Source organism: Macrosteles quadrilineatus, unplaced genomic scaffold, assembly GCF_028750875.1.
Source record: "Macrosteles quadrilineatus isolate MER2022 unplaced genomic scaffold, UCM_ALF_1.0 Scaffold_1__1_contigs__length_201487025, whole genome shotgun sequence".
NCBI lineage: Eukaryota > Metazoa > Arthropoda > Insecta > Hemiptera > Cicadellidae > Macrosteles > Macrosteles quadrilineatus.
The window spans coordinates 130,749,267-130,776,951 of NW_026542594.1; the positions used below are offsets into that span (position 1 = coordinate 130,749,267).

Below are 27,685 nucleotides of genomic sequence, written 5' to 3' on the forward strand. Positions count from 1 at the left end.
CGACGTTTTGGTGATTGCTAGAGTTATCCCTGCCAAACTCTTGGCAGCGGAGAGGAAGGCAATCTACCAGAGACAAGGCTACATTGGGAAAGATGCTGCAAGAACGGAAGAGCGCTCCCACACATTTCAGGGTTGGCAAGAGAGCTGGAAAAGGGAGGCTCGAGGACGTTGGACTGCCAGACTCATCAGACAGGTCCAACCGTAGGTGGAACGGCGGCGAGGTGAGGTGGACTACTATCTCACGCAGTTCTTGTCAGGTCACGGCTATTTTCGGTCGTAACTGCACTTGATGGCTAAAACCAATTCACCTGACTGTATTTACTGCCTGAGGATTCCCGATGACATGGAAAATACCCTTTTCCAACGTCCAAAATGGTATATGCTCCGCCGGGAGGCCACGCAACATCTTGGGGTGCTGTCAATTGAATTGATTTGTGAGACCTTACAGGAGGGTGAGGACAACTGAGACTGCTGGTCGCATTTTGTCCTGAATATCCTTCAAGTTAAAAAGAATGACCTAGATCGGATCACAGTCTAGATCGTGTAAGAAATGAACGGCTAGACACGGAGTAAGCCTTTCGGGCGTAGGCGAACTCGGCCTAGTTCTGATGAAGTGTGACAAGTGTTCTAAGAGTAGGGAAGGTTTTTAGTGGGTAGTCTTTGGGTCTTATAGACCCGTAACTTGGTCTTTCTTGAGAGTAGTTTGCTTTTTAAAAGCTCTTGTAAAGCCTAATAACATCTGTTGGCATTTATTATTCTTGTGTTGATTTCAGCCATTTCTTGGTTACCTTGATCAATAGTCACTCCTAAATATTTGAATTCTGTCACTCTTTCAAATGTGAGGTCCTCTACTTGTAAGTTGTCACTAATATTGATCCATGTGACGGCCTACCCAAAGATATTTAGTTTTCTGTTCATTTACCTGTAGCCCTACTTTTTTTGCTTCCTCTATTAGAGCTTTGGCAAGGCTTTTCAAGCTATGTTCATCTTCCGCGACCAGCACAATGTCATCCGCGAAGGCTAAGACATTAAATTTTGCTCCCACTTCTATTCCTTGGCCTCGACTTTTTACCTTTTGAAGGGAGTTTTCTAAAGCCAAGTTGAATAATAAAGGTGAAAGCCCGTCTCCTTGTTTAACTCCAGTTAGCACTTCAAATTCTGTTGATAACTCATTATTGATTCTGACTTAGCATCTAGACTCTTCAGTGCATGTTTTAGCCAGTAACTTGGTTTGCTCACACCCATTGTAGTCTATAAATGAATTTTTAGACTTATTTTTGGAATATTTTAAAGATTAAAAACTTTTAGATAAAACTGTTTTATACCCTAAGAAACATCATATTAAAGGAACACCATAAGATCAGTGTGATATTTTTATGTACCTATGTAGTTTACTAGTTATGACATTTTAACCTGACACTTGCACTGTTTGTTTGAAGATTCTTATTCTATGAACCTTTATAAGTATGAAAAGTTTATAAATACAATGCATTAGAGGAATATTCAACACTTACTGTAGAGTCCAAAGTTCTTCGCAAAGGATTGACAGCAGAGAAGTTCAAAACCTCTGGATACAAAATACCGAACGGCCCAGGAATCCTTCTCCAAATCTCCTGAGGCAAACCCTTGGTAGGCGGAGTCAAACAAGGTGAATAACTTTCGTTCCTACACACCAATCATCAAATTAAGTAAGCATACACCCCTATAAGAGAAACTAACAATTTAATTGCTATTATTTTATTGCTTGCAGTGACGGAAAATTGATTATTTTGATTTAATATCCATCAAGGAATTAAAAATTACTATATGGATAACAAATTTTAAATTATTTGTCAGCTAATTATTTACTTACTAAGTTTTTACTTTCTCCCCCTATACCATAGTATATGGAGAAAGTATTGTTTTGTCAAAATTTTTGAGTTCTGGACCCAAAAAAGTGGTTTTTGAAGTGATGTCTGTGTGTGTATGTGTATGTCTGTATGTATGGATGTGTACAGAGCTACAGACCACACCTGTGGTCCGATTAAGATAAAATATTTTATTTGTATGATGTACCAATCCATGGTATCTCCAGGAATTTTTTTTAAATTTTGATTTTTAATGGTTTTTCCCATAAAAACCCATAAAATAACAGTATGATATAGTCCTTTTAATTCTGAACAGAATGGTACAAATCCAATTTCCGTAAAAATTACAGTTCAAAAGTTATTGCATCTTATATTATTTTCCCATAAAAACCCATAAAATAACAACAACAAAAATATGATTTCAAAAGAAACCCGGTTTTGATTAAAATTTAAATGTTAAGGTCCTTCTAAACAATTCTAAACAAAACAGTGGAACTAGTTGTAAAACTAGCTGTAAAAATTACTGTTCAAATTTTATTGCAACTTGTGATTTTCCCTTTAAAATATCATAGTTACTCCCACCGCTTACCCATGATAAAGGTTGTTGTCGTGGATGACAAAGCTAATGGGAGAAAGTATGTGTCAGGTAGCTGATACCGTTTATTTAATCTATATTTTTTTTTTTTTTGCTAGTTATAAAATTCTTGTGAGAAATATATGCGATGTAGATAAGATAAAAGATTAAATCGAGAGTTTGAGAAAAAAAATATAAAAATTGTTCGCAAACCCAACTATACAAAATTACGACAATAAAAAGGTAAGGCATGTGAGAAAATACTCCCGCCGCAGCACACCTATAGACTAAGCGAATTTCCATTTGCATGATTGGATTTGCATTAAAATGTCGCCTTAAAAATGGGAATTTTGCTGGAATTCAAATGTTTGATAGGTCAAATAATTTATAATTGTGCCAATAGGTCAAAAACTGCAATGTTTCTGGGTAAAAATTCTCATTGAGTCAAATAAAACCATCATCATCATTGTTCATCATTGAGTCAGTGCTGAAAACGTAGTCTCTGTTAAAGCGATTGACACATTGGGATTTTGACCTAATGCAACAGCAGTTTTAATGTGACAAAATACGATAAAATACAAGTTCAGTTTCACTGAGTCAACAGTGCCGGAAGGTCAAAAGTAACGTCGATTCAGTGGAAAGTAGACCTCCTGCAACGCTTGCTATCAACAAAACACGTGTTTTGTTATAATTAGAAAAGAGCTAAAATTATCATATTTGGTACATGGCTTATCTATTAATGTTTCTTGCTAACTGTTTGGTTTAAACTGTAAATAGGTAGTTTGTTTTCGAATATAAATTAATGTATTTTGTAAAAAAACTTTTGCCAAAATTTGTGACATCAAAAAGTTAGTATGGGATGATTTTTTTATGTTTTGGGCAGAGATGTTTTGTCAGTGATAAAATTGTTGCCAATAAGTATATGATTAACACGTTCAGTGCTGACTACATCAATTGATGTAGTCGCGCCACGAGCGCTCCTATCGGCCTACATCAATTGATGTAGTTGCAAAACCCCACTGCATTAGTTCAGTATGAGCTCATCCATTGCCGGGGGACGTTAAAATCGTTGCTAGCCTGTAGCTTAGAATGTAAGCTTTATTTTGGTGTAGGTTGGTACTAAAATTTCCCGAAAAATCCCGCCTGACAATGCTTTTGTCCCGGTTTCGGGGATTTTCTCTCTTCAAGCCACATTACAAAGCCACTGACTACTGATCCAGGCAGTGCTGCTACCTTTGGGTGTTTTAGGGAACTACGTCCAATCTCGGGGTAACATAGTACAATCACCGCTGCTCTTTTGTTATTCGTAAGATTGAAATATTTGAATGCCGATTGCGTTCGCTGATACGGTGCTGCGCCGGGGCTTCGCCCGGGCCTCGCAGCCATTAACGAGCGCCTGTTGGAATGCCTGCCGCACTGAACGTGTTAACATACGTTGTTAGGGAAATTGTTGAAACATTGGTTGGAGAGATATTTCACGCTTAAGTTGAGGTAATGCTCACCTTGACCCTGCGGTCAGGACGAGCATCTCAATTTTCCTAGAACTATATCATGAGTTATATATAATGCAAAAATATACAGGGTGAGTTTTAATTGTCCCCCCCCCCAACTTTTTTCTACATTTTTTCAAATATCAATCTCAGACCACTTCCAAACATTGTTGGGTAGTAAGTACTTCATTTTGACAAAGTGGTCATTTACGGCCGCCATCTTGGATTTGCCAAATGGGATGCAAAATATTTTTTTTCAAATATAAAGGTGGGGTTGTGACCCATTATTGCAAACTAGATTTTTACCCTGATTACAATGCCACAAATCGTTTTTAAAAATCTTGATCCATTCCAAAGTTATGAGGGCTTTTTATAACTTTATTTTTAGCCCATTTTAACATTGTCCTTTTACAAACTAAGACCATAATCTCAAAATAGTGCTAGATAAAGATAAGTATACACCACCAGACATTGTCGACCTATTTTCACATCATGCTGGTTCGCGAACTCGTTCAAATAAATGTAGGTTTACACGTTTATACCAAATTTCGTCAAAATCGGATCTTTTTTTCTCGGGTTATCGTCCTAACGGACACGTATATAAATAAAAATGAATTTGAACAGATGGTGTTTTTGGCATCTAGGGACTTCAAAACAAAAAAGCAAATTGGTCCCGGGTCCACGTCTAGTACTATGAGTACTACGGTAATAGCTTATATTCCCTATATGGGGAATTCACTAAAAACAGTACATGCTTTAATGGGGAGTGATTCACAATGAATTAATGCAACAATGAAAATTTACTTGTGGTCATGTGATAAGTGTTGCAGACCCGTTGTAATACACCTCCTTTGGTACTGGGGTATAATTGAAATACACTTCTTGATCAAAACTAGTTTGTGTTGTGAAATTAGAAGGTATAGGAAAGTACCAACTATCTCCAGTGGGTCGCTCAAGTCGGCATGCTGGGAAGTTTCCAGGGTTCAGATAATAAACCAATCAATTATATAACCTATCACAGGTACAGATTTGTATGCACAAAAAATGTAGTGTGAATCAGGTGTTAACTCAGTACCAATAACAAACAGCGCTACTGTACCATCATCATCGCTCACACCTGGGAGTATCTAATTGAATAAAATTTAAAAATAAAAAATCCTACAACAAATAAAATTATAAAACAAACTAATGTTGCAGTTTTGTCAACCTCAAACGTTTTAATTTTTAATATTATGGTGGATCAAGTCCAAAGAAGAACAGCTAGGGGACTCTCTCTGTGTCATTCCTGAAGGAGACATACCGAAGACCAAGGTGGCAACGGCTTTCTTCCCGAACTGCAACCAGCTCAAAACAGAGGACATACTGCTGTGGCTGGAAAAACAAAATAAAGGGCTAAAAGCCACAAGCTGGGGAGCCCTTAACAGAATTGTGGACGGGACTACAGTCCAACTCTTCCTGGCTCTGGATCCACTCACAGGATCAAAACTCAAGAAGGAAGGACCGATAACGGCCTACTCCAGGATGGGCATGGTGACGCTGAAGCTATAATATTGATAGCACCACATATTGGTAGCAGAGCGTGGTTCAATGAATTCTAAATTTGGAATATTGATTACCAGACCACGACCAATTAGAGAACCTAATAAATTACATAATTAATTACTATTTACCCTAGCCTACACCCTTCCCCAGCCCCTATCTAATTATCTACTCATAGTCTTAATCCTACTACTTATCGAATGTTGAAGCACCGTCCAACGACCACACGACACTACGACTACTCCGTCCCTTGCCGCGCTCGCTTGCTTTGGAGAGACTGCGCGCGCACCTAACTGAGTCACGTGACTTGCGCTAGTCTCAGCTGGTCGATGACGTCACGAGTTCACAAACCCAGGAGCTGTCACGATTCACAACGCCAGTGCAGCCGGCTAGTGGGCACAATTCATAACACAAAAAATTTCTTCAGGGTTATATGTTTTGAGGCGTATGTCACTATTATGTAGCCTGGACACCCTAAAATCAATATATTTTGCGCATATACATTCCCATCTGTCTGGCAATCTATGGAGGAACGTCCAAACAAAATTTAGATACAGTTCTGAAACTCCAAAAAAAGCTATATCAAGCTATACTTGGACAAACAAATAACTGTGAAAGATAAATTTTCAAAACTACATATTTTGACTGTCTATGATCAGTATATACTAGAATGTGTTATGTGTGTCAAAAATCAACTACAAAATTTGGAAATTAGAAAAAATGACCATTCATATGACACTAGAAATAAGAATGATATAAATTTATCAAACAAAACATAACCTCAGCTTCTTTGAAAAAAAGGGAACCTTTATGGGATCAAAATTTTTAATCAATTTTCCTACAAAATTAAAAAGTAAAATAAACCAAAATAATTTCAAAAAACTAGTTAAGAATCATCCGTTGCAAAAAAATATTAGTCATTTGATGAGTTTTTCAATGTAAAAACGACTAAATAAATAAGGTTGAGGTGCTCTGATGGAAAAAAATAAAAATTAAACTGTAAGCGGTTTCTACTTTTCTGTAAATCGAAATCAAAATGCATAACAATTAGTTATAGTCTGACACTATTCATGTATGTATATACAATATGAATAAAGAATTTTTGATTTCATTTGATTTGATTTGGAGAGGTTATGTTGTTGTTTACCTGTGCCAACTTTGAAATTATACGGTGGAACTTTTATTATTGTTGTGATATATTCCAAGATGTACAATCTCCAACCGTGATGTGTAATTCAGTGTTTGACAAAAGTTTATGCATGTTATGTAAGTGATATTGTATTCACGATCACGGTTCACCACCCTAGCCTGCACAACAACTTTGGCCATTCTTCCCAAAGGTTTATATTAGGTATGGGGGTTATATGACAACAGTTTATTATCTGTTTTGTACACAACAATGCTATTCCGTGACTTGTATACTTCCAAAACAGTGTCTTCAGTGATTTTGCCAAAAGTGAGGTTATCCCTACTTCAATCCTAGGCTAGGCCTCAGATGGCCTACTACAGCTATTTTCCTTACCAAGATAGGTTTACCACTATAACCAACCAGATAAGGAATAGGCCTACTGATAAATAAATAATAAATATAAAATCTGAAACCCTCTATAATTTTGACCCATTACATACGTAAAGAACAGAACAATAGAAAGTTTCGTAAGCTACCGCTAGTCGAGGCTACTGCTGCATTCTGCTTCAAGACAGAATAATGTTGATAAAAACATTAGACAACAATATCATAAAAAAGAATAAAATGATAGTACTTGAAGATAATAACAATACCCATATAACAAATTAGATAAGATAAAGATAACGATGACATAAAAACATTGCTTATTCTTTTTCTTTGTTCTTCTACTCTTTCTTGAATATCTCTTCATCCACAAATTCAACAAGTTGGCATGGTAACCAATCTCCCAGTCCTAAGCTATTAAAGTTTTCTTGGTTACTAATTATTACCCAATCACAAGCATTATGTCGTCTACTGTTGTGACATAGCGCACAGCAGACAGATGTTTAATTGGAGCAGACTATTGTCAATGCAAGAAATAGCTTGACCTTGAAGCTACAGATCAATATTTCTTTGTTATACTTCCATTTTATTTTTGACAGATGAACAGTGATGTTTCAGAAACAATAATAAGGGAGCCTACTGCGTATAAACAATGGGCAGAAAACTTACACAATGTATTACAACATATTAGATTAAAGAAACACAATTTATAAAATTTTCTTGGTATTTTTCTTGGATAATGAGGTTATGTAGCATTAAAATTATTTTAGAGGCATCTATTGACCACGGTTAATCGAGGTACTACTGTAACGTAACATACCTGTACAATATCAGCGATGGCTGCCCACTGCTCCTGCGTAGGATCACACCCTGTAGGGTTGTGAGCGCAAGCGTGTAGGATGATAACAGCATTCTCTGGAGCACCTTTCAAGTCTTCCACTAGTCCATCCCAGTCAATGGTGCGATTTTTGTCATCCCAGTATCGGTATTCTTTGGCCTCAGAAAAGCCCGCATTTAAAAATACCAAGCCATGATTTTCTGCAAAATAGTGTTTTGAATTATTCACAGTCTACAGTCTTTTCATTTGTGAGTCAATTAAATTTGTTTCATTTGGTGATAAAATTGCAATAGGTAAAAATGTTCATATAACACTATATACTTACAATACAATAGGCAATCCCTAAAATCATAACATAATGAAGGGCTATTCATTTGGAATTATATAATCATCATTTTGATGTGATACTTGCATTATTTATACAATAGAATACTCTTATCTCATTTTTTTTCGTATTGATAAAAAAGTCACAAATAAACACAAAACATGGTTAAGTCAAATAGGCCTACTTTTAGTGGAACAGATTATAGTACTAGGCAAGAGTCAATACAAATTCTTATTTTAATAACTTTAGTACTGTAATGTATTATTTGATGCTTTCCAAATCCATCGTAATACAGTACAGAACCTTTTGTCAAAATTAAAGATACAAGCAACCATTTTGTTACGAGACAGGATGTTTATTTATAGCCTATCACTGGAGACTCGAGGGACAAAAACTATCTTGACCTTGAAGTTGTTAACCCCCCTTCCTTGCCCTCCCTACAAATTGCGTTGTTTGTTTACTCAAGTGATTAGATAATCAGTTTTCAAAATCGTAACGCACTTTACGATTTTATAAATTTGCCACACAGATAACAAATCAGATCAGATGTGCTCGTCCTACGAACAATGATGACAAACTAACAATATGCGATATTTTTTGTTATCCCTACAAAATAACTTATTCTTAGTCACATCCTGTGGAGATAAGCGTAAGGTTCGGTTCTCATCGCCCAGCTTGAGAGCGGAAATGCCGAGGTTTGGAGAAAGCGGCGGTTAAAGGTACGTTGTCACTGGTGCGGCTGGAACTGCAGTCGTTGGACGATCATCGTTCGACGATTATCGCTCGGCAATAATCGTTGCAGTAGGTAACTGGTGCGATTATTATACAATCATTCACTTATTTCTTGACTGTTGCCGAGTTGAGGTAGGGATAGTGAATTATTAGTTTATAGGCTTTAACAAAATACTATTCATTTATTTGTTAGTTGAAGAGCTAGAAGATGGAGAAATTTTGGAAATGATACGTGTTCCAAGACTTAGCATCACACATAGTATATTTACAAAACGAACAGAAGAGGGGTACTTCAAAATATTAATAAACAATCATTTTCAAGCTGATGAGAGAATGTTATCTGAGTTCTTCAGACTTTCAAAATGTCAGTTTAAGTTATTTAAGCAAGGTCGGTTAAAACAAACTGTAATATTTAACGATCGAAGGCGGATTTAATCCGATTTAATACGAGGTCGGTTAAGAGGGGGTCTACTGTACCTAAAACCACCGCTATTGAGCGACATCAATCAGCTGTTTTATTCTTATTTAACTGATCAGCTGTTTGTAACGTAACATTGTTAAAATGTGATAATTTTCTGCTGCTTATTGTTAATTAATGTGCTGCCTAAGTATTATTTAAATAATAAATTAATTAAAACATAATACCCCTGCCGCAGCAATCCTGCAGACTAAGCGAATTTCCATTTGCCTGATTGGATTAACACTAAAATGTCTTGTTAAAATTATCACATTTATTCCCTATTTAAATAGCAATAGTTTAACGAGTACTTAAGTTTGATGCAACAGGGAGGGTAAAAAGGTGTTTTTCGTAAAATGTTAATAGTTTAGTATGAAATGAATGCATTTTCCAAATTTGATCAAAATATGTTCATAAGAAAGCAAACTACAACAGTTTACTTATTCACTATAAGAATAGCATGGGAATTTTTAATTTACAGTGTTTTGGAATTGTCTCTGTAACCTTTAGGCGCATAATAACGCAATGTACTAAATTATTTGTTTTTTAAGCTCTACAAAATGGTTTGGAAAGAAATTGCTAAATTTTTAGTTTTTAAGGTCAAAAATGGGAAAAACCAATTTTTACCCCATAAAACCCCCCATAAACCCCATTCCCATAGTCCGATCATGTAGGTTCGCGAACTTGTTCAAATAAACTTAGGTTTACACGTTTGTACCAAATTTCATCCAAATCAGATGATTTTTGCTCGAGTTATCGTGCTAACGGACACATGTATAATATATATATATATATATATATAAATATACATATATAAATATATATAGGCCTATATAAATATATATATGAATTTGAACGGATGTTGTTTTTGGCCTCTAGGGACCTCAAAATGAAAAAGTAAATCAGTCCCGGGTCCAGGTCTTACCATGAATACTACGGTAATAGCTTATTCCCTATATGGGAAATTCGCTAAAAGAAAAAAACATTTAAATTCAAGAATAAAGTTTATTTATTTACATGAGGAATGACTAGTAAATCTGTTCATAAGTGATTAAATCCAAGAAAATAATTTGGAATAATCTATGGACTGACCTATAATTATTAAAAATTGATGTTCAATATGCCCACCACAAACACGTTTGCACTTTGTGAACCGTGCTGTCATTGCATTAATTGCCACACATCCACAAATAGTGACCAAAAATGGGGTGAAACATATGTCAAACTGGAATTTATGGTGTACCTCAAGGGTCAATATTGGGCCCTCTATTAATGACCCTCCACAAGCTATTGGCAGAGATAGCTGATGATACAACAGCACTCATAAGAGAGGACTCAGTAAGTAACTTACTTCTATCGATGGAAGCACTTTGGACCATATGAAAAATTGGTTTTCAGGCAACGGCTTAAAACTAAATATTGACAAAACTCATATAATTAAATTTTTCTTTGAAAACAGTTGAATTCTTGATGAAATTCCAAATACAGTAGAATCTCATAGATTTTTGGGTGTATTACTAGACACTCATATTAATTGGAACTTGGAATATTTACATGGATAAGATAAAAGAGCTAATTAAGATCTATCTCTTTTGCATTCTTTTATTTGATAAATTGTGTACCCCAGGATACATGTATCTCAGTTTATTATGGAAACATTGAATCTATATTGAGTTATGGAGTCATACTGCTGGGCAGTGTCAACGGAGGTCAAATCCCTACTATCTTTACAAAATAAATCATTAGAATCTTAACTAAAAGAAGGAGAAAATCATGTAAAAACCTGTTTAGAAATCAGAACTCACACCATTTTCGGATTTTGGTTTTTTCACTATAGGGAAATTCGCTAATAGCTTTGAAAATAAAGTTTATTTGCATGTAGCGTATTAAAAATATAGATAGATATGACATTATATAACATGGTATATCATGTATTCAGCTCTTTTTACCCCAGGAAGGCTTGGAGTAGTAGAAGACTGAGAACTTGAGTTGCCGAGCCAGAAACTCAGCTGCCACTCTTAAGGCTCCAGTGCCGCTCAGAGTTTGAACTCCAAACGCCTGTAAATATTTCAAGGGGTTGATGTTTATTGTAACAGTGTACATATGCTAATACAGTAGAGTCCCGCAAACTCGGCGTACTGTGGCCTGGAAGGGTGCCGAGTTTATGAGATGCCGGGTTATTGGGAACTAGGGTTAAAAATAAGAACAATAAAATGTTTACGCTTTTTAACCGCCTTTTTTATTTATATTTATATTAAGTCAGTATTAGGTCAGATATAGTACAACAAATCCTTGGTATGAGTTGGGAATGATTTGACTTGAGCTGGCTTGAGTCCATTTTTAACTCAGACTCAAAAAATCAATAATGTTCTGAGCCAGGTGATGGCCGAGTTATCCGGACTGCCGGGTTATCGAGTGCCGAGTTTGCGGGACTCTACTGTATAGATCAACTACTTTTAGGTTTTACTAGTATTTGGTATTGATCTGTTAGCACAGTGCCAAGTCTGCCCCGTTGGCTTTCAAAGTTCTAAGGTTAGTTTTTTTTTTATAGTAAATATTGATTGGTCTCGACGGCAACAAAGAGAAAACTCACAATGTAAGAAAATAGAAAGTAGAAAAATTCTTTAATCCTTCAACAATATACGCATATTGTAATGGACATTGTCAAACTTAATTAAAAAGGCAACAAACGTTTGTTCTGTTTACCTTTGCATTAATCTTTAAAAAAGTAAACAAGCAGAACTGTCAAATTCAATTTATTTCTCAATTTCCACATAGCTGGTTTAAACAAATTAAATACAGGGTGAAAAAACTTGCAAACCTGCAGACTAATAGAATTTTTTTTAAATTTCAACTTGCCCCAAACTACTATTTTTGGGGGGGAGGGGGTGAAAATTGAGGGAAATTCATTGAAATTGGCTTATTTTATTAAATTTCAATTTTTGTTAACCCTAGAACGGTCACATAGAGTGTTTCTGTAGGGCCAGGCAGTTTTTGCCTTCCATGCAGCGTTTTAGGCTAGGATTATACTAGGACGCTGGCGTCCGAGAGGCCAGCGTCCGGGACGCTAGCGGGGCATTAAATCAAATGGGGGCGATTATACTATGGATGCTAGCGTCGGATGCTAAAAAAAGCCACCGAAAGCTCGAAGTTATTACCGTAGGTGGCATGGTAAGACCTAGGCCCGGGACCGATTTACTTTTTCATTTTGATGTCCCCAGAGGCCAAAAACACCATCCGTATAGATTTAAATATTATATATATATGTCTGTAAACGCGATAACTGGAGTAACTTTTGTTCTATTTTGAAGAAATTTGGTTTTAAGGTGAAGGGTGGGATAAATTTGAATGAGTTCGCGAACCAGCATGAACATACCTTGGGAACGGGGTTTTATGTGCTAAAAAAGGGGGTTTGTAATTTTTGACCCATAAAACTAAAAAATTCACAATTTCTCTCTAGACAATTTTAATGAGCTTAAAAACAAATAATTTAGTATATTTGAGTGTTTTTGTACTGTTATTAGTTATGGAGAAAATTAAAAAAAGAGTATATTAAAAATTGCCATGTTATTCTTATAGAAAATGTTGTTAAGTGTTGGAATTTGCTTGTGTATGGATATATTTTGATTAAACTTGGACAATTTGTTTTATACTAAGCTAATAATACAGTATTTTACTAAAAAACACACTTTATTAGCCCCCTTAAAGCATCAAACCTTGGTACTCGTTAAACCTAATGTTATTTAAATAGATATAAACATGAGTGACTAAACATTGAAATAAAATGGCATTCCGAGAGGCTAGCATCCCAACACAAATCACGCCATTTTTCAACTAGAGGTGGGACGCTAGCCTCTCGGATGCCAGCATCCCGGACGCCAGCGTCCTAGTATAATCCTAGCCTTACTCTCACAGTTGTATAACTCCTATTTATTTGCTAAAACGTATAATATATACCATACAATTTGAGGCATTCTAGAGAATATAAATATATCAATGAAATACAAAAATCTGGTTCATAAAAATACATTTTTGTAACAAAAACCAAAAGTCCTAAATTTACAAAAACTAAATTTCAAAAGTTTGGGCGCACAAAAAATAATTTTTTTCTTTTCAAAAATTCAAGACATACAAATGTTTGTAGGCTACCTTTATTTCCCTACATAAATATAACAAAACATTTGAAACAACTATAAAAGCTTTTGAGATATGTTCAAAAGTTTAAAACTCTAAATTTTTTCTGAATTTTACATACTTTTATGCTTTTAGGCCTACTTTTAGAAATAGATCAATACCCCCGCTGCAGCAAACCTGCAGACTAAGCGAATTTCAACTTGTCTGATTACATTTTTACTAAAATATTTCCATATATAAGACATATTTATTCCCAATTTAAATAACATTAGAATTAACGAGTGCTTAGGTTTGCTGCTACGGGGAAGGTAAAAAGTATTTTTTGACCATACGTCAATAGTATAGGATGAAATAAAAAAATTTTCCAAATTTTATCAATATATACACATAAACAAGTAAACTACAACAGTTTTCATTTTCTGCATAAGAATAACATGGGAATTTTAAATTACACTATTTTTGAATTTTCTCCCTGACCGTTAGGCATACAACAGCGCTTCAATATAGTAAATTATTATTTTAAGCTCTACATAAGGGTTTAAAACTAAATTGCATTTTTTTTTGTTTTTAGGGTCAAAAATGTGAAAACCCCCCATTACATAAAGCCCCCCATAAACCCCTGTTCCCATGGTCCAATTATGCTAGTTCGCGAACTCGTTCGAATAAACATAGGTTTACACGTTTTTACCAAATTTCATAAGAAATGGATAATTTTTTGAGTTATCGCGCTAACGGACACATATATATATATATGAATCTGAACCACGGCCACCTTCAACTACAGGGCCGCGGCCTGGTAGAATTGGCAACATCGCAAGTGGTGTTATTTAGTGACAGACGTCCCATAAGATAACATGGCAGACAGGTGACATCACATCATATATATATTAATTTGAACGGATGGTGTTTTTGGCCTCTAGGGACCTCAAAACGAAAAATTTTATATCGGTCCTGGGTGCAGGTCTTACCATGAGTACTACGGTAATAGCTTATTCTCTATATGGGAAATTCACTAAAACCATTAAAACAACACATATTTTCTGTTAGGGTGAGTGCACCAGTGAATGACCGTTTAAGGTTGACTTTCTACTTGTAAACGACATGGGAAAATATACTACTAAGCTACATTGTACGAAATCGTTAAAATGTATTGCCCATATTTCCCTGTACTTCCTGATGATACAACTTAATGCATTATGATAAAAAAAAGTATCGAAAAATACAATTTTTTGCACATAAATCATCGCACCAGTAAATGACCACATATTATATAACAATTTTAAAATTGTATTAAACCTCTTCCTTTTCACCGAATGGTTCAAGATTTTCGCATCGAAGCTCTAAACGGGAATGTTGCTGGAAGTCAACAGTGCTGGAAGGTCAAATAATTTATACTTGTGCCGATAGGTCAAAAACTACAATGTTTGCAGTGTCTGTAGGTCAAAAATCCCATTGAGTCAAATAATACAGTCCGTGCTAAAAATGTAGTCTACGTTAAAATGATTGACACATTGGGAATTTGACCTAATGCAACAGCAGTATTAATATGACAAAATACGATCAAATACAAGTTCATTTTCGCTGAGTCAACAGTGCCCGAAGGTCAAAAGCAATTAAAAGTAACGTCGATTCAGTGCAAAGTAGACCTCCTGCAACGCTCACAACCAACAAAATGCGCTTATAGTTACTTTTTGTGTTTTGTCATAATTAGAATAGAGCTAAAATTATCATATTTGGTACATAGCTTATCTATTAATGCTTCTGGCCAACTGTTAGGTCAGAACTGTAAATACGTATAGTTTATTTTTCGAATATAAGGTAATGAAAAGCCTTTCGTCAAACTTTGTGGCATGAAATAGTTAGTGAGCACGGAATCAGTTTACGTATTTGTCAGAGATGTTTTGTTAATGGAAAAATTGATGCTAATAATTATATGCTACACATACGTTTTTGGAAGAATGTTTGGTATACTCTGGTTCGAGAGATATTTCACCTAAGAAGAGGTAACAATAACCTTGACGCTGCGGTCAGGACGATCTCAAAATTTCTGGTTATTATATACGTTTGCAAATGGAGATCCATTTAATTTTAGAACTAACTATATTATGAGTTATAATGTACAGATAAACTGTGTACCTACATATATTAAGCCTCGGAAGGGTTGAAACCTGTCCAAACTATCATATATATTAAAACGTAAATGGGTTTTTTTGTTTCACGATTCTGAATCAACCAGTCGACGGATTTTAATGAGTTTTGTGTTAAAAGAAATAAAATTTTGATAACTAGAGAATGTCAAAGCCATAATTTTTAATTAGGGTCCCAGTTTTTTTAGAAATTAGGTTTTAATTTTTTTAAGTCTAGCAGCCGACGCTAACATGCTAAGCTACCTTTTAGTACAATATAATTTGCTTAACATAACAGCTGTAAACATTCAGCATTTGGAAACAAATTTAAAGACATATTTAGAGTTGACTTATTTATACTATGTGTAATGCTGACCATTGATACATTCAATTCTTCGGTATGATGATAGCAGATTAATTAAATATGCATAGTAAAATATGGATGTTCAAATTATTTTTTTAAAGCAATCTAATCATCGATTTGTTTTAGTCCAATATAATTCGTTTTAACTAACAGCTGGTTGAATGTAATATTATTCTATAGAACTATTAGGTTTTTAGCGAATTTCCCATATAGGGAATGTAGCTCCTAAACGAGTAAGTTTAGAGCAAAATTGCAAGAAGTAAATTAGTCATAGAATTGCATCTACATTCCATAAAGACTATAAAATAAACAGTTTTCCACTTTTCAAGTTTGCCGCCCTTTTAGAAAATGACCGCCATTTTTGAAATAATGTAATTAATATTTTTAACAAATTTTATGGTTTTTTTGGAATGTGGATGCAATTTTAAGACTTTTTTACTCCTCACATTTTCACTATAAACCTACTTGTTTAGGCGCTACATGATGTAAAATGTACACCGGAAGTCATTTTTCCATAGGCTGTAACTCCTAAACAGGTGTAACTCCTAAATGGGTTTATCGAAAAAATGTCAGGGATAAAAAAATTTTTAATTGCATATATTCTATCCGAAAACATGATAAAATATAGGGTGTTTCCTAAGAAATTTCAAAGTTGGCCGCCATTTTGGAAAATGGCGGCTGAATTTCAAAAAACTAAAATCATATTTTTAACTGCCAAAAAAAAATAAAGGAATGTCCTCCATTTAAAATTTCTCTAATTCTTTTGACTGGGTAGGAAATATGCTGTAAACTCTAGTTATTCAGTTGATGGAACATATTTGTTGCATACTTCTATCTCTGGGAAACGGACAGCTGGATTGCAATAGTTTAATATAGTTTAGGTTTCCAAACTCAAAACCAAGTACCTAATTAAAAATTGCCTCCAATCCAGTGTTGTTGAAATATAACGTTTTAAAAGTTTTTCTTTTCAGTGATATATACATGTAAAGGTTAAACTATTTATTCTTCCATTCTTGTATGAAAACCCATTTGTACAAATCTTAAATCATCCGGTTGACTTGAGTTATTTATTCATTGATTTAGCTGTTTCAACGATTACCTCATCCATTGTTGGTGACTGAAATACAATAATTTAATAAAATTGTGGAAACTAAGTCCCGAAATGGTAATAAATAATGAAGAAACCCATATTTAACAGTTATTTTTCAAGGTGGCTTGGTTTGGTTAAACTGTTCAAATAATTTAGTTTAAATGTTCTTTTATATTACTACTTATAGGCTTAGATAAAATGGTGAAGTTTTTTACTGCCTGAACGTTTTGAGTTTTATAAAGAAAATTGGACAACCTTATTTTGTGAAACGTGATATTATGGGCAATTCTCATTCAAAAACATACTGTTTTTCTTAATAAATTTACCATCCATTATTACCATTCCTTATATACCCAATAACCGTTGTTCATGTGAAAACGATTAACGCAAACCCAAACTCAAATTATGATGATGATAATAATGTTAATGATGTAGCTAAAACGAATTGTTTGAAATTTAACAGCTGAAAATAAGTGAAATAGAAAAGGTTTTGGTTAAATCCACCAAATTGTAATTGAACATTAGTAAATACTAGTGCACTTGTGATCCCTTCCCCCTACGGTTTCATGTATTCCTCTCAATCATTTCAAACCTAGGAGGATTAATCATTAATGTTAATTAATGGTAAATCCTCCTAGGTTTAAACCTGAAACACCCAGATCGAAACTCGCCTGTAGTTATTTTGACATCTCCTTAATTTTTTTTTTTTTTACTTTAATTATCAAAAAATAAAGATTATATTAAATTACTTTGGATTTTAAAAATGTGACTGTTTTATTTTTTTAAAGATTTATAGTGATACGTAAATATTATGGTGTAGTAAAGTATATTATGTTGTAGTTAAGTGTTAATTTTTTTAAATTTTAAGGTGAATCTAAGGTTAAGGTGGATATCTGGTTAACGAAGTGATTTTGGAAAACATGTTTTTCTTGATTTTCTGTTTATTTTGACCCAAGGAATCACTAGGTAAAATATCTCCCCATTTTTTTTTAACACCCTGTATATGATGTATTCTTATTAATTTAAGTGAAAAATGTAAGCTGGTAAAGGTGTTTTATAAATAGGTAATAATATGAATGTACTGGTGATTTGTATATTCATCTTTTTCTTGTCTTTAGAACTGTAAAGTAAAGTTTCTTTCCATGCGTTGCGAAATGCTAAATTTGCCGTCCTCTTCAACCCAAGTTATCTATTGAACCACTGATTGTAAAAAATTAAAATACCCCCGCCGCAGCAAACCTGCCAACTAAGCGAATTTCCATTTGTCTGAATTGATTTTCAGTTAAATATATTTTAATAACATTAGGTTTAACGAGTACCTAGGTTTGCTGCTACAAGGAAACTCATAAAGTGTGTTTTTGAGTAAAATATTGATAGCTTAGTACAAAATAAATAAATTTGCCAAGTTTGATCAAAATATATCCATAAACAAGCAAACTACAACATTTGACAATATTCTCCATAAAGAATAACATGGGAATTTTAAATTTACAATTTTTTTAATTTTCTCCATTACTAACAATCGAACAAAAATACTTTTACATACTAAATTATTTGTTTTTTTAAGCTCTTTAAAATGGTTTAAAGAGAAATCGGGAAATTTTGTGTTTCCAGGGTCAAAAGTGAGAAAAACCAATTTTTACCCCATAAAACCCCCCGTAAAGCCCCGTTCCCATGGTCCGATCGTGCTGGTTCGCGAACTCATTCAAGTTTATCCCGCTTTACACCTTTAAACTAAATTTCATCAAAATCGGACAAAAATTACTCAAGTTATTGCGTTCACGGACAATGAAGTATGTAACACTGAAAATTAGAAACATAAAAGAAGACATTTCCTTCAACAAAAAATGCCTACAAAACGATATTACACCATATTATGTTCAGTTGAAAACTAAATCTAAATCAATAGCAGCTCTGAAAACCTTGGAAACTGCAAAAAGAATATGGATAAAAGAAGAAATTAATACTCTCTATACAAACCTCTCAAAATTGACTGTTAACCTAGATGATATTAAAATACCCCCGCCGCAGCAAACCTGCCGTCTAAGCGAATTTCCATTTGGCCGAATTGATTTTCAATTGATCTATTTAAATAACATTAGGTTTAACGAGTACCTAGGTTTGCTGCTACAAGGAAACTAATAAAGTAGTGTGTTTTTAGTAAAATATTGATAGCTTACTATAAAATAAATAAATTGGCCAAGTTTGATCAAAATATATCCATAAACAAGCAAACTACAACATTTTACAATATTCTCCATAAGAATAACATGGGAATTTTAAATTTACAATTTTTTTAGTTTTCTCCGTAACCAATAACCGTACAAAAACACTTTGATATACTGAATTGTTTGTTTTTTTAAGCTCTTTAAGAAGGTTTAGAGAAAAATTGGGAAATTTTGTGTTTTGAGGGTAAAAAGTGAGAAAAACCAATTTTTACCCAATAAAACCCCCCATAAAACCCTGTTCCCATGGTCCGATCTAGCTGGATCGCGAACTCATTCAAGTTTATCCCGCCTTACACCTTCAAACCAAATTTCATCAAAATCGGATAAAAATTACTCAAGTTATCGTGTTCACGGACACATATATATATAAATCTATATATATATATACCTATATATATATATATATACATATATAAAAATTTGAACGAATGGTGTTTTTGGCCTCTGGGGACATTAAAATGAAAAAGTAGATCGGTCCCGGGCCTAAGTCTTACCATGAGACCTACGGTAATAGCTACTTCCCTATAGGGAAATTCGCTAAAAAAGAAATTGAAAGAGGCTTTCATCAAGATTCAATCGAAGAATTTACCAGTTACATAGAATCATGGATCGAACCTATTATAAAACAGAAAAAAGACACCCACAAAAGGAAAATTAATAAACTTATCGACATTCAAAAACCAAAAACTAACCCAGAAATGACTGATGATTATTGGTTTAACACAAAATTAGAGAATTTGACAGATATTGATTTCAATGAGGATGAATGTGAAATGCTCCAAAAATCCTTAAAATACAATGTGAACCTAGACTACAAAACACAAGAAATTGAAGATGAACTTATTGAAATAGATGCAGCACTAAGACTTAAAGATAAGGAAATACAAGATCCAATCAAATGTAACTTTATTCACAAACTAAACAAAACAGACTATAAATTCAAACAAAAGAAAGTTAAAGAAAAATCAATTAAAGAATTGAAAACCATCCATTCAATATCAGAAAAACTTCATGAAAACAATTCAACCATAACAAAGGCGGATAAAAGTAATACAGTCGTCGTAATGAAAAAAGAAGACTACCACAAGAAAGTAACAGAATGTATTGATAATAATCCATTTAAAGAATTGCAAAAAGATCCAACACAAGAATATAACAAAACCCTCAATAGTACAATTACAACATGCAAAACACTTACAAAAGCTGAAAAACTAAGATTGAAAACTATTAACCCTACAGCACCAAATTTAAGAGGTCAGCCCAAAATGCACAAACCAAACAACCCAATAAGGCCAATCGTAAATTACGAAAACGCTCCAGGATATAAAATTTGTAAGTATCTTAACAAACAAATTAGTGAATGTTTAACAAGTACAACTAATTATAATGTGAAAAATTCTGAAGACCTTATAACAAAAATCAATGATATCAAAATACCAACAGATACTATTTTTGTATCATTTGACATAACCAACATGTACACTAACATTCCAGTACAAGATACAATCAAAATTCTTAAAAATAATTTAAACCAAAATCAATTGATTACAAATCACAAAATTGATGACATAATTAAATTAACGAAAAATGTAACTAATCAAAATTACTTTCAATATGAATCTAAAATGTACAAACAATGTGATGGTTTAGCGATGGGATCACCACTTTCTGGCTTATTAGCTGACATATATTTGAATGAATTAGAAGAAAATAAGATAATGAACGAAAATAACCCTCATAAGGAAAACATAATATATTGGCACAGATATGTAGATGACATATTATGTCTGTTCAAAGGAAATGAAAAATCGTGCACTGACTTTTTATCTTATTTAAACACAATATCTAAGAAAATAAAATTCACAATGGAAATACAAAAAGATGAAATCAATTTTCTTGACTTAACAATTGGAAATACCCCCGCCGCAGCAAACCTGCAGACTAAGCGAATTTCCATTTGACTGATTGGATTTACACTGAAATTTCTACTTAAAAATATTACATTTATTCCCCATTTAAATAGAATTAGTTTAACAAGTACTTAGGTTTGCTGCATCAGGAAGGGTAAAACTGTTTTTTTATTTTGTAAAATGTTAATAGTTAGTAAGAAATAAAAACATTTTCCAAATTTGATCAAAATATGTTCATAAACAAGCAAACTACAACAGTTTACTTATTCTCCATAAGAATAACATGGGAATTTTAAATTTACAATTTTTTTGAATTTTCTCCGTAACCATTAGGTGCATAATAACGCTTCAGTATACTAAATTATTTGTTTTTTTTAAGCTCTACAAAATGGTTTGAAAAGAAATTGCTAAATTTTATGTTTTTTGGGTCAAAAATGGGAAAAACCTATTTTTACCCCATAAAACCCCCCGTAAACCCCTGTTCCCATGGTCCGATCATGCTGGATTGCAAACTCTTTTGAATAAACGTAGGTTTACACGTTTGTACCAAATTTCATCAAAATCGGATAATTTTTGCTCGAGTTATCGTGCTAACGAACACACATCTAAGTTATATATATGAATTTGAACGGATGGTGTTTTTGGCCTCTAGGGACCTCAAAACTAAAAAAAAAATCAGTCCCGCGCCCAGGTCTTACCATGAGTACTACGGTAATAGCTTATTCCCTATATGGGAAATTCGCTAAAAACAATGAGAAACATTATTTTAAAATTTATAGAAAAGCCACACAAACAGATCTTGTTATTCCTGCTGACTCAAATTCACCGTGGCAACATAAAATGGCAAGCTTCAACTCTATGGTACACAGAATGTTAAGAGTACCTTTAAATGAAGATGATTACAATTTGGAAAAATCTATTATACATAGCTACAAAAAATGGATACAAGGATAGTTTAATAGACAAATTAATCAAGAAGATCAAAAATAAGAAAACCCAAAATTTAAACATAGAAGAGAAGAAGGAGTTTATTTGTCTTCCATACAGTTCGGTATTAAACAAACCAATCAGGAAAACATTTCAAACATCTAAATTCAAAATTAGCTATAGATCTAGAATCAACGCATTCAATTTAATTAATAAACTATCAAACAAGAACCCACAAACAATTAACAAATATGAAAAATCTGGAATTTACAAAATTAAATGTCTAAATTGTCCCAAATTCTACATTGGCCAGACTGGAAGAACATTTTCATGCAGATTCAAAGAACATATCCAAGCCGTAAAATCAAACAATAAAACATCCCAACGCTCAATGTATGCAGAACACATATTAGAAAATAATCATAACGAGATGATAGCCCATCCTACGTACGGGAATTCAGTAGTCAGTTAAAACCGTGTACAATTCAGATCAGCTAGTTTACACATATAAAGACAAAGTTTCTTGCAGTTTTAATGTAAAAAATCATCTTGTAAACAAATGTTGTGTGACCAAATATGTTTTTATTCCATCATAGGCCTATACGATATGCATTTTAAATCCGTTAATTTTAAAATAAAACAGCGATTCTGCAATTTTTACGATGTGAAAAGCGTTGAAATGAGATTTGCAGCCGATTCGCACAGACGCACACTGATTATAAGTAGCCTATTGTAGAGAGAGTAATAGTCAAAATTGAGAAGTGTATAGACATAGACCTAGTCAACGATACCACCTTTCATAGCATACCTGCCTCTTCCATGATTATTATCACCACAATACAACTACTATACACAATTTCCAGTAGGTCTGAATAGAAACGACCTAAAATAAAACGATAGTATCCGATAAAATTCACAGTACACATAATTTAACTTTGGTGTCCTAACATCAAAACTAATCGTCACACCTATCCTTTATATCAATTTCACTGCATTAATTGCTAAATAAATAAGCGTAAACAAAGAAAAGTAAAAACAATAACAGTTTGTTTTGAAACAGCTGTTTGGTTCAAATAACATTCATTTGAAAATAAGAACTGGTCACATGTAGCAAGGAATATAAAAAGTAAACACGCTAGTAAAGCTAATGACGTAATTGTCAATGTTTATTGTCTATACCGTTTTCAGTTCTATCCTTGATAATTACACACCCTCATTGAATAAATGTGCATCTTAATTTCCCATATTAGTTAATTTAAACTACAATATATTCATAGTTGAAATAAAAGTGATATTTTCACGTTTGGGGGCGCTGATATAGGTGCCCCCAAACGTAACCACAACTGAACACGATTTTATGTAAGGATGGTTTGTCTAATTGCAGTATCCTAGGTCAATGTTGACGTTGTGTTCAATCTATGTCATCCATCTGTTTATCTTTGTATAAAACCCGACTGAGGTTGTGGTGGTAATTTAAAATCGTGATTCCTGATTATTCTTGATCTTCTTTTTATGACATCAATATTTCCGGGCCTAATCCAAACAAAGTTAAAGCAGACAAACATTAATTGTAAACAAAAAGCTACCATGAAGAATTAAAACATGTAAACTTTGTTAATTTTCTAATCTTTTCTTGAAATGTGGAGCAGTAAAATAATTTGCATTTATCCTTTTTTATTAAGACTCGTGTGCAGAGCCTCGATTTGTACTGTGGTTTAAACTGTGGTCTAATTATCTCTACTAATCTTACTTATTTCCTATAATCAATGACAAAAATAAAATAACCTCATAGTTCCATAGTTTATATTTAACCAGCTGTTAGTTAAAACAAATTATATTACTCTAAAACAAATCGAAGATTACAAAGATTGCTTTAAAAAATAATTTGAACATCCTAGTATTTTACTATGTATATTTAATTAATCTGTCATCCTCTTACAGAAGAATTTAACGTATCAATGATTAGCATTACACATTGAGTACAACGGTAATAGCTTATTCCCTATATGGGAAATTCGCTAACATTCCCTACATGGGAAATTCGCTAAAAGAGTACATTTTTGGATCCAGCACTAAGTGGTGCTCTAAATTTTCTACAAATCACTCTTCCTTTATTGGTTATATGGATAATTGTAGCTTACCATACCAAATAAGATCTATTTAGCAAAATAATAAAATTTGTATACTAGGTAATCATAGAAACAAAAATTCATGTTTAGGTTACAAACCAACAGCTGCACGCACCCAAATAATGAAAACATCTGACCACGACGCGACAGGTTTTTAGACATTGCATCAGTTTGAGCAAAATGAAAAACCAAGATATCACTGCAGGAAACTTTTTGGTAAGTTTAATAGACGATTTCTTCCCCTTTATTTTCATATGTTTATTTTTTTCCTCGGGAATTACATGCAGAGTAATAAATAGTTTTCTAAGCAACTAAAGAAGTTGTTTTGCCATATAGAAAACTCTTACGCAATTTGTTTATAGAGGCTTTGTAAAAAAATCACAGCTTGTTAACTAACAATCCTAGACAAAATCAATCAACGTGTAGAGTAAGAATCACTAGATTCAGTGGTACCGACCAATATCTACGACGTAGAATAGCTTTACCACAAATTTTAGAAAATGACTGATTTTGCCTATGCTGCCCGATCGATAGAGTCCGCGAGGCGCAAAACTCAAATATGTGTCATGGTTTTTTATTTTTCATGCGTTAATAGTTGACGTAAATGTGTATATTACGTATGGAAATTGTAGGTCATTTATTTTAATTGTCTTTCCAATGCTATAATCTTTTTTGTGATTACTGAATATTATCAGTTACAAATATATGTCAGAAAAAAAGTCTGTAGCAAACGACTAAAAAAGTTGTTTGGCCGTTCTAGGGTTAAGGCAACATTTTTTAAATTCATATCATTGCTAATAAAATCTGCGTTGTTAGAAACAGTGCCTGGAAAATCCCAAACTCCCCTTAATTGCTGTTATCAGCAATCGCTCTCCGCTTTATGGTACAATTTTTTTACAGAGCTCATAAATGAATGCTCATTGTTTACTTGTTGGTTAATACTGCACTATTTCCTTGTCTCCATTATGATTATACTGCCAATACAGTATCATTTTCTTGTAATAAATTATATTAGCCATATTTTGGGGAAATTAAAACATTAAAGTCAGAAAGCCCTCTTCTACTTTAATGAACAGCTGATGTTGATGTGTAATAATTTCAATGTTGAGTTCCTTGACACTAGCGCTGTGGTTCAATAGCATCATCTAGCAGGTGACGGAACTCACTTGAATCGAAAGGGGAACTACTGTTTTGGTAATTTCATCTTTCATTCATTGAAAATAATTCACGAAGCTGTTTCTGCTGAGCCAAAAGGCGTGTGTTCCAGGCCTCAGGTATCACATACTGACGACCCAGTTCTCCCTTCTTTGAGTAGTAACCCGTCGGGAAACGACAACGTGGCTCTACCAATGGTTGTAGAGTAGCACATGTAAATATTAGATCTCTAAATACAGGCTTTGAAGAGCTATGTTGCGTAGTGGATGATTTCCAGTTTGACCTGATGGGAATCACGGAGTCATGGTTATCTCCGGAGACCCCCTCTCATGTTTATGATGTTCCTTTCTATTCTCTTCATCGCAGCGATAGGCCCAATAATTTTGGAGATGGTGGTGGAGGTGTAGCTCTCTATGTAAAGCAAGGAATCAATTTTGTTCGTGTTTGTCTTCAAAATGTTGACAACCGTATTGAATATCTCAGTGGTGTTGTTAATCTCAAAGGTTTGAAGCATCTCATCTGCATTGCATACAAACCTCCAGACGTTCCTTACTCAACCTTGAGTTCCTTAATCCACGCTCTTTACATCGATGAGTCACCAAATGTGGATTCAGTGATTTTACTGGGTGATTTGAATGTGAATCTTCTAGACAAAAATAGGGCAGATGTAAAATATCTTGAGAATTCTTCAATAAATGGGCCTTGCTGAGATCATTAAAGAGCCCACACGTGTTACAGGAAGCTCATCCTCTCTGATTGACTTAATAATTGTTGACAAAGCTCACAATCTAGAAGTAGGAATAGTTGATACTTCCAACATTTTTACTCACAATGGAAAACGGATCACTGACCACAAGCTGACTTACTGTGATGTACCATACAATAAGCCTGAAAGCAAAGCAAAGTTTATTACATATTGAAATTTCAGAGATTTTGATGGCGATAAGTTCATTGACGTTGCTTCCAATATATACTGGGATAACGTCAAGACACAGCACAACGTCAACGACATTGCTAATGTAATAACAACAAATATAATTCAAGTGTTTGACGAATGTGCCCCCATGGTGAGAAAAAGGATAACCAGAAAGAAATCACCTTGGAGAGATTCAAATGTAAAATATCTTACAAATAAAAAGAATAAATGTAAAAATAACTACATGACTGTGAAAACACAGACTTCAAGAAATGCTTACTGCAGAGCCCGCAATGCACTAAATGTGGCCATAAGATTAGCTAAGAGAAATTATTTTTCTGAGAATTTGAATACAAAACAGCCTAAGACATTTTGGGCCACTTTACGAGCTGGAGGTGTAATGAGCTCTGTTGAAGCAAAAGACCATTCTGTTGGACTAGAAGATTTAAACCATTATTTCTCAACTATGGGTTGTAGCAAGACTGTGAGCACCGAAACACTGAGATTCATTAGCAGCAATAAATGTGCAGGGATAAAATCACCATTTACTTTTTCTCCTGTTTCAGAAAGTAAGGTAAAGGATATGATGAACAGTATCACAAGTACTGCATTTGGGGTGGATGGAATATCAATAAAAATGATCAGAGGTTTGAGCCCTTTTTGTATTGGAGCAATTACTCATTTGATCAATGTATCACTGAGCACTGGAAGTTTTCCTTCTAGTTGGAAGCAGAGCGTGGTAGTTCCTCTCCCAAAAACCCTAAACCCTTCTTTGGTTTCTGACTTCCAACCTATTTCAATCCTCCCTGTTATGTCCAAAATACTGGAAAAGGTTGTGGCCGAGCAATTATTGCAATTATTGCTTAAAAAATTTTGACAGGTTTGTGATGGTACATGTTTCAGTGATATGGATTTAACATTTTAAAGTATTTAGTGAATTACAAAGTTAAATTGGACTTGCATGCAGTAAAAACATTGGTGAAGTACTATTCTAGTTACTGAATAATCAATCTTACACTTTATTTTTAAAGTAGTTTGATATTTACTAATTAAAGTACTTACTTTCCAGTATGTAGAGAGGTACATGTTTTTCTAGCCTAATTTTAACTGTATATAATATCATTAATCACACATTACCAAGAAAGCTAAAGTAAAATAACAGATTTTTACTCAAAAATAAACAAATTGAAAACTTCAAGTGATTTTCAGGACACAGTATGGTTTAGTGTATGGTTTAGTAACGAAACCAAAGTATAATCTTAAACCAAGCTTAACAGACTATGATCTGGCCTTTGCAAGTCTAATAAAAGACTTTAAACAAAAGCAGTTCTGCCAACTAATCTGCTCACCCATGGGCTGCGTCCGAGATCAAGTTTCCCCGGAGCGTTTTA

At 33.8% G+C, this 27,685-nt stretch overlaps 1 protein-coding gene across 1 annotated transcript in view; it reads right to left on the minus strand.

Moving 5' to 3' along the window:
- LOC128985025 (aspartate aminotransferase, cytoplasmic) overlaps positions 1-27,685 on the minus strand; it is a 136,492-nt gene that overhangs the window by 76,071 nt on the left and 32,736 nt on the right. The window contains exons 3-5 of the mRNA XM_054404403.1: positions 11,265-11,373; positions 7,784-8,001; positions 1,515-1,665 (exon numbers count right to left, since the gene is read on the minus strand). Coding sequence (XP_054260378.1) covers positions 1,515-1,665; positions 7,784-8,001; positions 11,265-11,373 — 478 coding nt within the window. The remainder of the gene's footprint in view (positions 1-1,514; positions 1,666-7,783; positions 8,002-11,264; positions 11,374-27,685) is intronic.